The sequence below is a fragment of the Drosophila willistoni genome (genome assembly GCF_018902025.1).
Source record: "Drosophila willistoni isolate 14030-0811.24 chromosome XR unlocalized genomic scaffold, UCI_dwil_1.1 Seg105, whole genome shotgun sequence".
Lineage (NCBI taxonomy): Eukaryota > Metazoa > Arthropoda > Insecta > Diptera > Drosophilidae > Drosophila > Drosophila willistoni.
In genome coordinates, this window is record NW_025814054.1 from 2,084,958 (window position 1) to 2,098,195 (window position 13,238).

The 13,238-nt window shown below is 38.7% G+C and overlaps 2 protein-coding genes across 11 annotated transcripts in view; both read right to left on the bottom strand.

Moving 5' to 3' along the window:
- Window positions 1-13,238, bottom strand: part of LOC6645036 — a 68,845-nt gene that overhangs the window by 17,696 nt on the left and 37,911 nt on the right. For all 10 annotated transcript variants that reach the window (XM_047011702.1, XM_023177196.2, XM_023177194.2 and 7 more), the window contains exon 4: window positions 10,159-11,377. In XM_047011702.1, coding sequence (XP_046867658.1) covers window positions 10,159-11,377 — 1,219 coding nt within the window. The remainder of the gene's footprint in view (window positions 1-10,158; window positions 11,378-13,238) is intronic.
- LOC124460581 lies at window positions 11,513-12,655 on the bottom strand. Its single transcript, XM_047011703.1, has one exon. The coding sequence runs from the start codon at window positions 12,554-12,556 to the stop codon at window positions 11,549-11,551; it is 1,008 nt and encodes a 335-aa protein (XP_046867659.1). The 5' UTR covers window positions 12,557-12,655; the 3' UTR covers window positions 11,513-11,548.

Sequence of the window (13,238 nt, forward strand, 5' to 3'; positions counted from 1 at the left end):
AGCTGGGGCTAAACAATAAAAAAAAAAAGAGAAATTAGCATAACGCTATAGTTTTATAATTAAAATCAAAATAACAACACGTTCCGCTCCAATTTTAGTTGCTATGGAATGTGGCACACAAAAAAAATAAAAATACCAACTAACAGTATTAACCAGAAATCCATCTAGATCATGGGTGTTGGACGAGGACAAAAATCAAATTAGACTGTGTAATGAGACAGCTTATTGTTAGATATAGAAATTCATTATCCTTGCCTATTCTAAAATTTAGCGTTTTCACCTTTGAATGATCTGTAAATAGCTTAATTGTTTAGTTTATTCATATATAAACTTGGTAATCTGTAAACAACTGTAGTATTATAATCTTTGGTAATAGACTGACCATAACTGATTTGAAATTAATGATTTGGAATTTTCGCAGATTAAAAAGTAGACTCCCTGTGGATTTTATGCAATGACAACTGTCAGACCACCACCCCCCCCACACACACACACACACACAGACATCTACGCCCGTGCCCTCACGCTGGGTCTAAAGCCACAACGCATATACATAAACACATACACAAATATACATATAGAGGGTATTGCATGCATAAAACGAAACGAAATATTACGCATACGCAGCATATGACGTGCGAGGCAAACGACGACAACAACGACAATGACAAAGTTTCGCAGCGGAAAAAATAATTATGAAAAATAAGCGCAAAGCCGCAGCAGCAACAAAGAACAACAACAACAACAACAACGACAATGGGCATCAACTTTAACGATATTTAAATAAACGCATAAGATGGAAAAGTGCCGGGCGGCGGCAGCAACGTCGTTGGCGGTTAAAAAAGGGAACAACAACAACAACAAGAGTGAAAAAGTTAAGGAAATGTGAAAGACAAATGCAATTATGCCAAAAGAGGAGAGAAATTAAAGGGTGAAACGTTGGTATTTGTTAGCAAATAGAAGCAAATACTCACACAAAACCCACACACACACGCAAACTAAGCTTCAACACTTTTTGTATAGCCTACTTATTAGGGCTGAACATATGGTCGGGTGGCATTTTGATGTAGTTAGAACAAGGTCACTCAGCTGCTTCTTGTTGTTTCCCATTTTATTTTTTGGGTTATACATTTTAAATTAATTTAAACAATAAACGCAAAAGAAGACAAAAACCACAATGTAAAGCAAAAGCCTTAACCCACAAAAACACGCACAAACGAAAGAGATAGACATTAACAGAGCGATAGAAAGAGAGCGACGTAAAGCAACGGAATGAGCAAAATCAGTGGCAGAAAAGCCACTCACTTTAGCTCGCTTACTCTAGCTTTAAGCTCATTCGCTCTCAATTTTTGAGTTTGAGTGCTTTCAGATATGGCCCTGGCCCACAATGACGTCATGTGTCTGGTTTGTAGCTTTAGCCTTGCCCTGCCTTCTGTCCATTGTTGTGTTCACTGTGTGTTTGTGTTTGTGTGTGATAAATTTAACACAATTTATGTTTAGTCAGTTGTGAGTTTTACAATTTACAAGCAGCATTTTTGTTTATTAATAGCTACTCGAAATGAATTAGAATTGAATAGACAAGAGAGAGAGAGAGAGAGAGCCATCTAATCGCCGCAAAAAAGTCAAGGTAAATGACAACGGCATTAAATTAAGAGGGATGGGGAGGACGAACGAACTCTTCGCCCGCTTAAATATATTTGTCTAATATGCTGAAAAGCGCTTAAAAGATTGTCAACTAACACAACAATGGAAAATTGGCAAATTGAAAATACAATTTTATCATGGCAAACACGTACACGCTACACCAAAAACAAAATAAAACGAAAAGCGTTGAGAATAAATCGAAATGACTGTGACAAAAATGTGTCGACTCATTTATACTCTTTTCTTGTCAAGTGATCATTCATTGTTTCACGAAATGCATATGCCCTTCATCATTGGCAAGGGTATATAACACACTGTTGTATGTCAACAACAATAGCAACACGAACAACAACGATAACATTTATATTGACTGCCTGTGCAGAAAAGTATGCAACAAGAAAATCACAAAAGGGTGAAGTGGAAGAGAAAGACAGGCAGAGAGACCAGCAAAAGCAACACAGAGACAATAAGAGCATAATGGATATGAACCATGGACGTAGCTAAAGAATTGCATCATATATATGTCTAGTAGGAGTAGTCCTTGATCTTGTTCAGAATGGTTCACCGATTTAAATGCTTCAACTAAATTGGTTTCCATTATATTCGCGAAACAGCATTCACTTTACAAGCATATCAATCAAGGATCAGGGAAATGACTGGCTCAACTTATCCCGATTCCTTTGTGGACACATTATAATCACTTAGCGTTTAGTGTTTTTTGTGGCTCCCCCCTTGAGGGAGTCAGAGTTTCATGGCTGCTGCGACCATGTTTGGCAGTTGACAATGTTGAAAATGACAACTTGGCAACAATTATATTTCTGTACATACATACGCATGTACGTGTTGGCTGTCTTTGCTGAATGCTGTTTGTGTACGTGTGTGTGTGTGAGTGAGTGCGTCCCGCATATAACAAAAAGCAAAATAGCAACAACAATGTCAACAGAAAAACATAAAGAGCAGTCAGAGACAGCAATAGCAGCATGAAGCACGCAAAGTGATGAACATGCCAATTGAAAACTCATTGATAGAGATGACAGAAACAGCAAATGCCACATACTCTCAAAAGCCACAAAGAGCAGGCCAAAGCGAGACAGAGAAAGATTACGAACAATAACAGGAGAGATGGTAGGATGGAGAGAGATGAAATTGTGGTAATTAAATGCTTGAAAAGTTGCAATCCATGAAAACGAGCAATGAGCAATGAAAAACAAAGCTCTTCTTGGGTCTTTTTGCTGTTTTTGAGGGAAAAGTTACCTGACGACGACTTTTTATTTCTTTTGCTTTTTGCCCAGAAAAGTATGCTAAAAATATTTTATCCCCCAAAACCAAATGCAAAACAGTTTTAAAAATAATTCGTTTGGGTGCGGGGGAGGGGCGATGGGCTTAAAATAAAATTGAAAAAAGGGGGAGAAACAAAAAGCACAGAGGCAAAAAAACGAAAAACGAAACTGCACATAACTTGCAACTAAAATGCACAAAAACTTTCAAAGTGCTTTGGCACATAAAACCAAAGTGGAGAACTGAAACACTTTCACATAGCCAAGAGAACGAGAGGGGTAGGCAGCGAGGGAGGGGAGAGAGAGAAAGAGAGAGTGAGCGAGCAGAGTGCAACAGAAGCCTTTCATTTTGGCAGGCAGTCAGGCAATCAACGTGTGAAGCATCACAGCTGGAGCTCAAATCGGAATATAAATTCTCTATCTCTCTAACTTTTCTCTTCGCTCTCACTGCTTTTCTAACTATCTCTCGATTTCTCCCTCTCTGTAATTATCTTGAATCCTTCAATTAGGATTTATATCCCCATGTGTCACTTAATCCCTTCCTCTTCCTTCTCCTCCTCGTCCTCTTCCTTCCTCGCCTCATCCCATCAAATAAATTCAAGTATTTTCACTTGAAAACTAAAATTTACGCGCAAAACTTTGGGCAAACAAAACAGAAGCACACAACACACAACAAAAGTGGTGCCAAAGGTGTAAATATTACGATAAACTTCCAATGTACACCGAGTGAAGTGCGCGAGTAGGTGAGAAAGTGGGACCAAGGGCAACCATAGAACCCAGAGCTCTTTTATTCCACAATGCATTAGTAAGATGGACAATGCTATAAATGGCAAAAAGGAAAATATATATGTATACAGGTATATCAAACACTTTTCTCTTTAAGTGAACTGGAAAATACCTGAAAACATCAAAGCCGAACAAATTGATGACCATCCACATTGATCTTTTTTTTGTTTAGAAAATAACTAGTACAAAACATAAGTAGTTGAGTTCAAATGTTGGCAAATGCATTCATTACATTATATGAAACCTTTTTTAATGGATTTCTCAAAAATCAAACATCAAACAAACGACATGTTCTTGCCTACATCGAAAAGAGAATATTACCTAGTCGTAATATATCTCAAGAGCTATTGAAATAAATACCAAGCAAATGGGCCATCGCCATTTGGATGCTCCATTTCCAAGTTGGTGCTGGTGGGTTTTTCCTTTTTTTTATTCTTTAAAACTTTTGCAATGCAATGCACACACACACCAGCAACATTTTTTACCGTCCGCCTCGCTCATATATTCCACCGTTTCCCTGCATTATTTTTGTTGCAATTGAGCTAAGGCCAGAGCGTGCGATAAGCCAAGCACACAAATAAGATTACAACGCCCCGGCAAAGAAGTTACGAAAAAAGAAAAAACTCTCCTCTCAACAATAAAAAAAAGTGCCTGAGAAAATGAAACAAAAAATATCCCCTCAGTCTCTTGGTCTTTCTATAGTAAAACCTCTTTTAGAAACAGTCAAAAGCAAAACTTGAGAAAGGGAGAGTGGGCGAAAAAATGCAGCAAAATAGGAAGATAAAGTTCAAAACCGCCAGAAAATTATTAAAATAAAGCTGCAAATGGCAGCAAAAGACGCGCTTCATGCCTAAAGGGGCTAAGTAGAAACTAGTTCCTTTTGCATTTGTCTACAATTGACCAGCAAATTGCCAGGCAAATGTGAAAAGGCGAGGCACAAATTTGTTGTAGACTTTGCGATGCAATTTTGTGATACCCTTTACTTTTTTCACTCTCTCTTTATACCTTTAGGATCATAATAGGATGATGTTAATTTATTATTTATGTTGTAGGCGGCAAATTTCGGAATTTTTCAGATTTAAGTATACCCTTTGAACCTTATGTTTACAGGGTATTCAAAAGCAGAGGCAAAGGAGGCACGACAAAACAGTCACGTGTCAAGGACAAATTCAAGCTCAGCTGTTGGGCAGGCTGCCAAAAAAAGAGAAAAGAAAGCAAAAACGCCAAAAAAAAAAGTAAAAGAAGAGTTTGTCTCTCTTTCACACTTTCTCTCTCTGTATCACTCTTCTGTTGCCTGAAAGATAAATGAGAGTTAGTTGGACTTGCAGCTGCGTCTCCTCGCTTTGCTCATCGCCTACACCGTCCTGCCCTTCCTTTCGTACTGCTTAGCAAACACACAGAATTTTGTGGCCAGGCGATTTTCTGGGACGACAAGGACATCATCAACACATGGCCACTACTTTTGCTCCTACTCCAGCTGCTGCTCCTCCTATTGCAATTTATGTAAATTGCAGGCCAGAGAGACAGTCGAGGAACCGAAGAAGACCCGCTTAGTTACTGTTACCCCTCCTCACTCCTTACTCGAATACCAGCACCACACACTAACCACTAGTTTGGTTGCTAGTTGTTTGGCATTAAGCAAGTCACCACTGCGTATGTGTGATATTTTTTTTCTTTTTTTTTTTTTCTCTCTTCCCTTAGCTGAAAGCTTCAAATGAATTTAAATTTTCTAGGCAAAGAACTGCAGGAGACCCAGGGAGACAGATAGAGTAAAAGGGGAAACTGAAAAATAACGAGTTGGCTTTGGGCTAAATAAGTGAAGTGAAGTTTTACAATTATGTAGTTTCCGAGAGTAAGCAAAAAAAAAAAAAAAACCAAACACAAAATTGAATAACTTGCACTTTTGTCCATGTGCCAGTGGCTATATTGGTCGGGATGATGCAAAATTTATTAATTTTCACCCATATGGAAAAGTTTAGAGAGCAACAATATAGTTAAATATACATATATCCTATTCCTGCCATTCAACTATCAAAATACTTTTGCATCAAAATTTTTCAGTTGCTTATTAAAGGAGGGTTAAGTTTAATGTGCGTTAAAGATTTCAAAATCGATATGCAATGCAATATAACCAAATCAAACGATAGGAGAGATAGTTTTGACTATGATTATTAATATATTGCATAGGAGTAGAAAAATTACAAAGGTTTCAAAAATATGTCTCAAAGCTAGTAAAACGAAACCAAGAGACAGAGAGAGAGAGAGAGAGAGAGACGAGGATGCACTTTCTATCCATTGCTCCGTCAAATAATTTCATTAAGTGTGACAGAAAGTTTTCAATATTCGAACAACTTTTATTTACCATTTGTTTATAATCAAATTAATTTGAATTTTCTGAAGCCGCATTGAGGTTCGTTTCTCTTTGCTTCTCCAAATCCTTTTTAGCATTTTAAGCAACGAAAACAAAAAGAAATGCATGCTTTAAAAGTATAGAGTAAAGAAAAAGTACAAATCGCTTAGTTAACTCAACTAAATACACAAGCCACTTTCAAATCACGACTACTTGTCCCGCCTTTACTTCTTACTCGTTAAGTTTAAATAAGCTTTAAAAGGCAACTCAATGGATAGCAAGACAAAGAATGGAGTAATGAATCCTGTCTCCTGGATGTTGAATGACATAGAATTTTTAAATTGGAATACAGTTGAATCAATTCGCGGCAATTACAAAATTAATTACGAAAAGTTCAAAACCAAAATGACAGGCCATCTCGTGGAACTCGACAGATACTACTAACTAACCCATCAATGTGATTAATCTAATCATTATTAGAGTACACACACAGAGAGAAAGAGAGAGAGTAAAAGAGAATGTGTGTAAGAGAGAGAGAGAGAGAGAGAGAGAGAGAGAGAGAGAGAGAGAGAGAGAGATAGAGAGATACTATTACACAAAGCCACAAAACTCTTCAAACAGGCAACATTCAATCTGATCCAGCAACTCGTCGTCCTTGTCCATCTCCTCTGGCCCTTGTTGCAGGCACCGCATAACCAATCCCATTAACATTGATGTAAGCTCATTTAATTACCACAGAAACGATACTACTGGCCACTAACGAGGTGACGACAACGACGAGCAGCAGCAGCAGCAGTAGGAGAAACTGGAGAGGCGGGAAGGATTGGGCGCACATGTTTGGGGCATGGCAGTTGGTCTAATTAAAAGCCAACAAGCCAATGATAATGACTGCCAACAACACACAGGATATGAAACCAAAATCAACCTGAAGAGAACAACATAATAAAAAGTCAGACATTCTCATTCTCATCATCGTCATCATCATCATCATCATCATCGTCATTATCATTATCAGCGTCAACACAGGAATTGGCAAAAGGAAAGAGGAAAATGGCAAAAAGAAAATGAGAACTGAAATGTCATCAGCATAACGCAACGTTTCAATGAAAAATATATAATAAGATTTTTTTGTTACCTTTTACCGCAAAAATGCTTTTGCACACACACACACAAACACACAGTGAGAAACGCACACACGTGCGTCAAAAAAGAGAGAAAGAAAATAGGAAAACCTTATATGGCACTTAAATATTTCACTTAAACTTTTTCATTTAATTAAAACTTATTTCCGCTTTGACACCGAAGAAGCAGAAGCAGCGGAAAAAGTTCAGCAACAAAAACAAAAATGTTAATTAAAAACGACGTTCTCCCATTTTCTGTTTAACGTTTAATAATTATTTTCTGTTCGCCTTTTTTCTTTATTTTCTTCTTTTTTTTTTTGTTTATGATTATTTAGTTTAGGTTTTTTGTTGTTTTTTTTTTTATTGTTAGCCGTGCGACACGTTGAACGAACGGCGAGCATGTGATTCCAGAGTTGCGTTGCATGCAGCAAAACATTGGGGCAGGACGAAAACTGACTGCACAAACACAAAAACCACTCAACAGAGCAACAGAGAAGGATTCTGATAATTCTCACTCATTCGGTTAGCCTGCTCGCTCTCTCACTCATTTGTTCGTTCGTTTGTTGAGTATTTTTTGAGTGAAAATCGTGCATTTGAGTCTTTTCTTACTATGAAGTGATAGACAGAGGGTGGGAGGTGAGCACGTAGTGAGGGCATAATAAATTTCGGTCGAAAAATGGTTGCCTAATTGACGTATGCAACAACATATATACATATATTGGAAGCCAGGAGAGAGAGAGAGAGAGAGTTCAGAGGCAAACGAAAAGAAACTATGATGGCAAAACTGAAATTGGTTATTTGCGTGCCAAGAGCGTTGAAAACGTAAGTGAAGGGGCTCGCCGCAAACCCAAAAAATTATTCCCTGTAATAGTCATGATAAATTGGCGCCCAACAGAAAAGAAAAAAACACAATATCGAAGGGCCAGTCTATTTCTGGAATAAGCAAAGTTTCTATACCCTCACTCAAATAACTACGAATGTATCCGAAGTCAATAAAAACAGTAAAACTTTTGATTTCAGATGAAATTGATATGGGAAAAATATCGGCAATTTCGCTACAGAGAGAGAGAGAGAGACATAGAGCTGCTATATGGATGGCCATCAAGTGAATGGCCTTTTTCCCAAAGGGTTTGGCAAACTGATACTCAAATTGTACATACCCTTCGAATTTGGCTATAAAAATAATCGAAATAAAGCAAAGTCCAAATTGCACGACCCCATAAAACTATCAAAAAGTCAACAAAGCATGGAAAATTGCAGTTTAATACTTTTTAAAGAGCTGCCACAACACACACGACCCACATACACTCGAAGGGAATATAGCACCGGTCGCTTGAGTCTATTAAAACGAGCAGAGGTGTAAGTCTCCATATATGTACATGTCTATGTACCTACACTTTATGGGGTCGCAAAAATGTTTTCTGTCTAGTAGATGAATTCTGGCGACTTCTATGCAAGACTCAGAACAGCGTTTGTTGACTTAATTTATTAACTTTCCTGATCTTTTTTTGATAGCACATGGTATACAAATGTATATCAGTTCCTTATAATTGTCCAACAATTAGAGTTTTGCTTAACCGTTTCTATTAAAATTGGCACTAAATTTAACATGTGTGTAACGAGTTTAGTTTCAAAAGGATTTCCATGTAGAGCCCTCTTTTTATATTGTGGCAAAAAGCAATCCTTCTTTTTAGCCTTTTACACATCCAATAAATCAATGGCAAGTCAATGCAGGCGTATGGCAAATGTGAAGAATGACTGTCTAAAAATCTACTTAGTTTGGGGTCAACCGACCAACCAACCGACAAACTAACCAAGCAAGCCAAGTCCCTGCAAAAAAGTGCAATTGTCCGTTCAGATAGATGGACATGTAAAGATAGTAACAGCCAACGCACCTACAAAAGGATGTACAATACGGCAATGAAGGACTATGGGGTGTGAGGGGAAGGGGACACAAAATGCATTTTCTGGCTTTACCCTCAGACTTGCAGAGTCGGACAACATCGTTAAACAAATTGAACCGTGCCCCAGTAAGGTACGAGCGAGTGTAATGTAACAAGCTAAATCTGGCACCTACTACTATGTTAGTTCAATCTGTAAAAGTTCAAAGCAGTTCAAAGTTTTGGCAACTTAAAGTGCTTGGGCTTAAAGGCGAAATAAACCGACTACTACATTGTATCTGTGTGTGTGTATGTGTGTGTGTGAAACCCCCAAGCATTTTTTTTTTTTTGTTTTTTTCATCTGTTTTTCTTTGTTCTGCGCTTTCAACTTTTTTTCCGGATGCAGTGCGTCATCAGCAAGTTGACAGGCGACAGATTAGCTTACAATTACAACAAAGTTGATGATAGCCACTACGTAGGTGGCCCCCAAGATGATGACGATGTTGTGTATGTGTATGTGTATGTGGATGTGGATGTGTATGTGGATGTGGATGATGATGATGATGAATAGCAACTGTCGACTTTGTGTGAGTGTGTGAATGTATGCAAGGTAGAAGGGACTAAAAAGGTAAATATTTGTTTTACCATGTGAGTGAAATGAATGAGAAAAGTGATGCAAGGAAAGGGAACGGATGGTACGATAAAATGCTAAGATCAAGGCAGCAGCAGCAACAACAACAACAATTTCAACCAATTTGACCCACATAGAGGTCATTAGGCTTACATGCTTAGTGCATAAGGAAGTTAAAATTATTAAACAAATCAACTATAAGAATTTAAATCAACTAAAAAGTTATAGTATTTATAAGACTTCCTTTTTAACATGCCGCATCGTAGAGAAAGAGGAAAGGGGTTTAGGTGAAATTTCGCAACGTTTCTCAAAGTGAAGACATAAAAGACAGCTTAGACTGACTAATATTAATTGAAATTCTTAAAGTACATACTTTAAACTTTTAGTCAACACTAATGAACTACAACAAAACTAAACATGCTTAAATCGAATTTAATAAAACTTGAATTCAATTACATGCAAAACTTACCTTGAGCTCAACAATCGCTCTGCCTCGGCAGCTGTCATATCATCGGGTAGACTCTCGGGTTCAGATTGAGCGGAAGTGGGTGCAGGAGCAGATGCAGCGACTGTGGCAGTCATCACTGTATGATTGACATGCACTTTGATCACCTCATCGACAACATCATCAATTAGTTCAACGTTCAAGACATCATTACTGCATTTCAGACGATTGAGTATATCGTCATCATCTTCACCAGCGCTGGTATCGACATATTCCAAATCTTGCAGGCAATCCAAGCCACCAACACCACCCTGGGCAGGTGGACGACGTTCGGGCAAAACGGGTGCCACATCTTCATCAGCATTATCATCGTTGTCCAATGCCTCAAAATACTCAACCGCTAAATGTTCATCTTCTTCGTCTTCCTGCGCGAATTCATTCGTCTCACGCTGCTCCTCCTCCTCGTCCTCCTCGTGGGCATCAATAGAGGCAATTGGAGCAATTCCCTTGATCAGAGCCGAACGAGCTGGCGACATGGGCGGTGTCGATTTGGCACTGCCCCCACCATTATTCTGTTCACTTTGATTGCTATTCCTTCTTCGAATGGGTGAGACAACGCCCACTGGTGGTGAATTATATGAGCTTCGATGTAAGGGTGAATTCTCCACACTGCCAGATGACGGAGATTGAATATTGTGGCCACCTATGCCTACGCCACCGCCAACGCCACGAGCTGGAGCCGTTGGGGGCAGAACATCTTGTACTTCTGGTTTAATGATGGCATACACCGTACTTGATTCCTGGGCAAATCCATTTGCACCATGAAATTTGCGTTGCATATCGCTCACCTTGGCCGTATCATAGAGTTCAGCCTCCGAGCCATAGACTTCACGTGATTCACTGCCATCGGGATTGAGGCGATAGCCCACATCGACATAGTTAAGGCTGTGAGGTTGCTCTTCGCCGCCTCCGCCTTCGCCTCCACATCCGCCTCCTCCTGATTGAAGTTTGGCTTTTAGCTCGGGCATGGATTCCGATGGATTGAAACAATCATCTTGACTAGCTGTCGATATAATGCTAGGCGGGCGCTGACCAAGACCAGCGGCTGGCATATTGACGGTGATGCTGCTGCGTTTATTTGCCACTCGTTGTGGTGAGTTGATGTTGGAATGTGGTTGTTGTTGTTGCTGTTGCTGCTGCTGATTGTTGTTATTACTAGTGGTATCATCCACAGATTTGCGACCTAAAAATATACAATTAAAATATATTAATTAGTTAAACTAATCATAAAATAGAGTAAATTTAATTAAACACAATGTAAACAAAAAACACAATTTTATATAATTTGGAAATTATTATTTAATTGATATCTAAAAACTAAACGATAATTTAAATTTTCTTAAATTTTCGTTTATCACTCGGACAATATCTGAATTAAATCGTTTTGCATATTAAGTAACAAATGCAAACGCTGTTTCAATGAATCACCACCCATATTCAATTCGAAATCAGGATCATCATGCTTGTGTCGAATATAGAATTCTTTATAACGTTGCAGTTCATGTTCGAGATATTCATCTTCTTCACGTGTCTCTTCACCGCATAACTCGGCCTTGATGCGTTCCAACAGGTAGGTCATATCTTTGCGTACTTCTTCGGCATCTCTCGGACGATCCATGCTACCCATGAAAGCATCTGCCACGCGTTTCCTAGAACTATGAAACGATGGCGCTAGTTTGGGTGGTGAGGATTTCGAACGTTGCACCGAAGGATTGGGCGTCGAGCCGTTTGAGTAAGCGCGGCATGAATTTAGCTTCGAAAGACCATCTAAACATTGAAGCTCCTGATCACTTGGATCATCGAGCTGACGATCTTTTAAAGCGCCGCCCAAATAGCGCGACATATTGCAGTCATGACCAGAAAATGTTGGCATCTCTCTATTGACCATTCCTGCCTCCGGACAACATGATGCCGCCGATGTCGACGGCGGTTGATTCATTGTATGATCGGTAAAATCCACCCAAATCAATTCATCTTCTGGTGGAAATTCCAAAAAGATGCCATAGAGTCGCCTTTGATTGAGGCAAACGCTTAGATGACTCATATAGACGTTTCGCATGCGTCGGTCGTACAATGTGTTGCACTCCATGGTGGAAAGTTTATTGAGCCACAGCCACGACTGTTTATATTCAGGCGAGTCCGTGGCAAATACTTCCTCCAGTTGAGGTGATAGTTCAAGCATAAGCCCAAAATCACTCGACAATATGGCCATGGCATTATCATAGTCAGATGGACTCAGGCCCTTTCTTTCATTTCTATCCGTTTTCATGCTGCTACGGGATGCAGAACGTGCAGAACGATTTTTATCGAAATCTTCATCTCTGGATTTGCGGTCATATCGTTTATTACCACCACCCTTCATGATGTTGTGCAGAAAGGTATTCGTGTTTTTAATTTAAAGTTCCAAAAAAAAAATATATATATAAAAAATTGATAACTAGTTCGAAGCAGTAATTTGATTTTTCTTTTTTTTTTTCGTTGTTTTTTCTTTCTTTTTTATTTATATTGTTTTGACATTTTTAATGAATTGTTTAATTAATTAGCCAACAAGAGTCGATCCATTTAACACATATACATATATTATAAGTTGTATATATGAATTTATATCGTTATTCGCCATAGTAAATGATTTTAAATGGTTTGCAAAATATCTTTCTATTTTTATACAGATATCATGGGATTATACTCAGCAAAATTTTTATTTTGGCAAAGGGAAAACTGTTAGAGAGAAGGGGAGTGTAAGAAATGTTGTTATTTGTGGTGGGCGGGAGGAGGAGGATGGGTGGTGGTTTTGGTAAAGAGCTGTCAACAGCATGGCCTAAATTTAGACACAGATCGCTGACTAGGTAACTTGCCCACGCAGCCAAACCAAACCAAACCAAGTCGCCAGAGGGGAACGTCGTTGAGGGGGAACACAGACAAATCATTGTCCTATGACAACTGACATGAAAGTGGGCAGTAGTTATGCATTTGAAAACACAACAACCTAAGGCAATATATGTGCTCAAACAAACATATTTATGTATAAGTTAATATAAAATATC

Coding starts and splice junctions, on each gene's coding strand:
- LOC124460581 (XM_047011703.1), bottom strand. CDS start 12,556: ATGAAGGGTGGTGGTAATAAACGATATGACCGCAAATCCAGAGATGAA.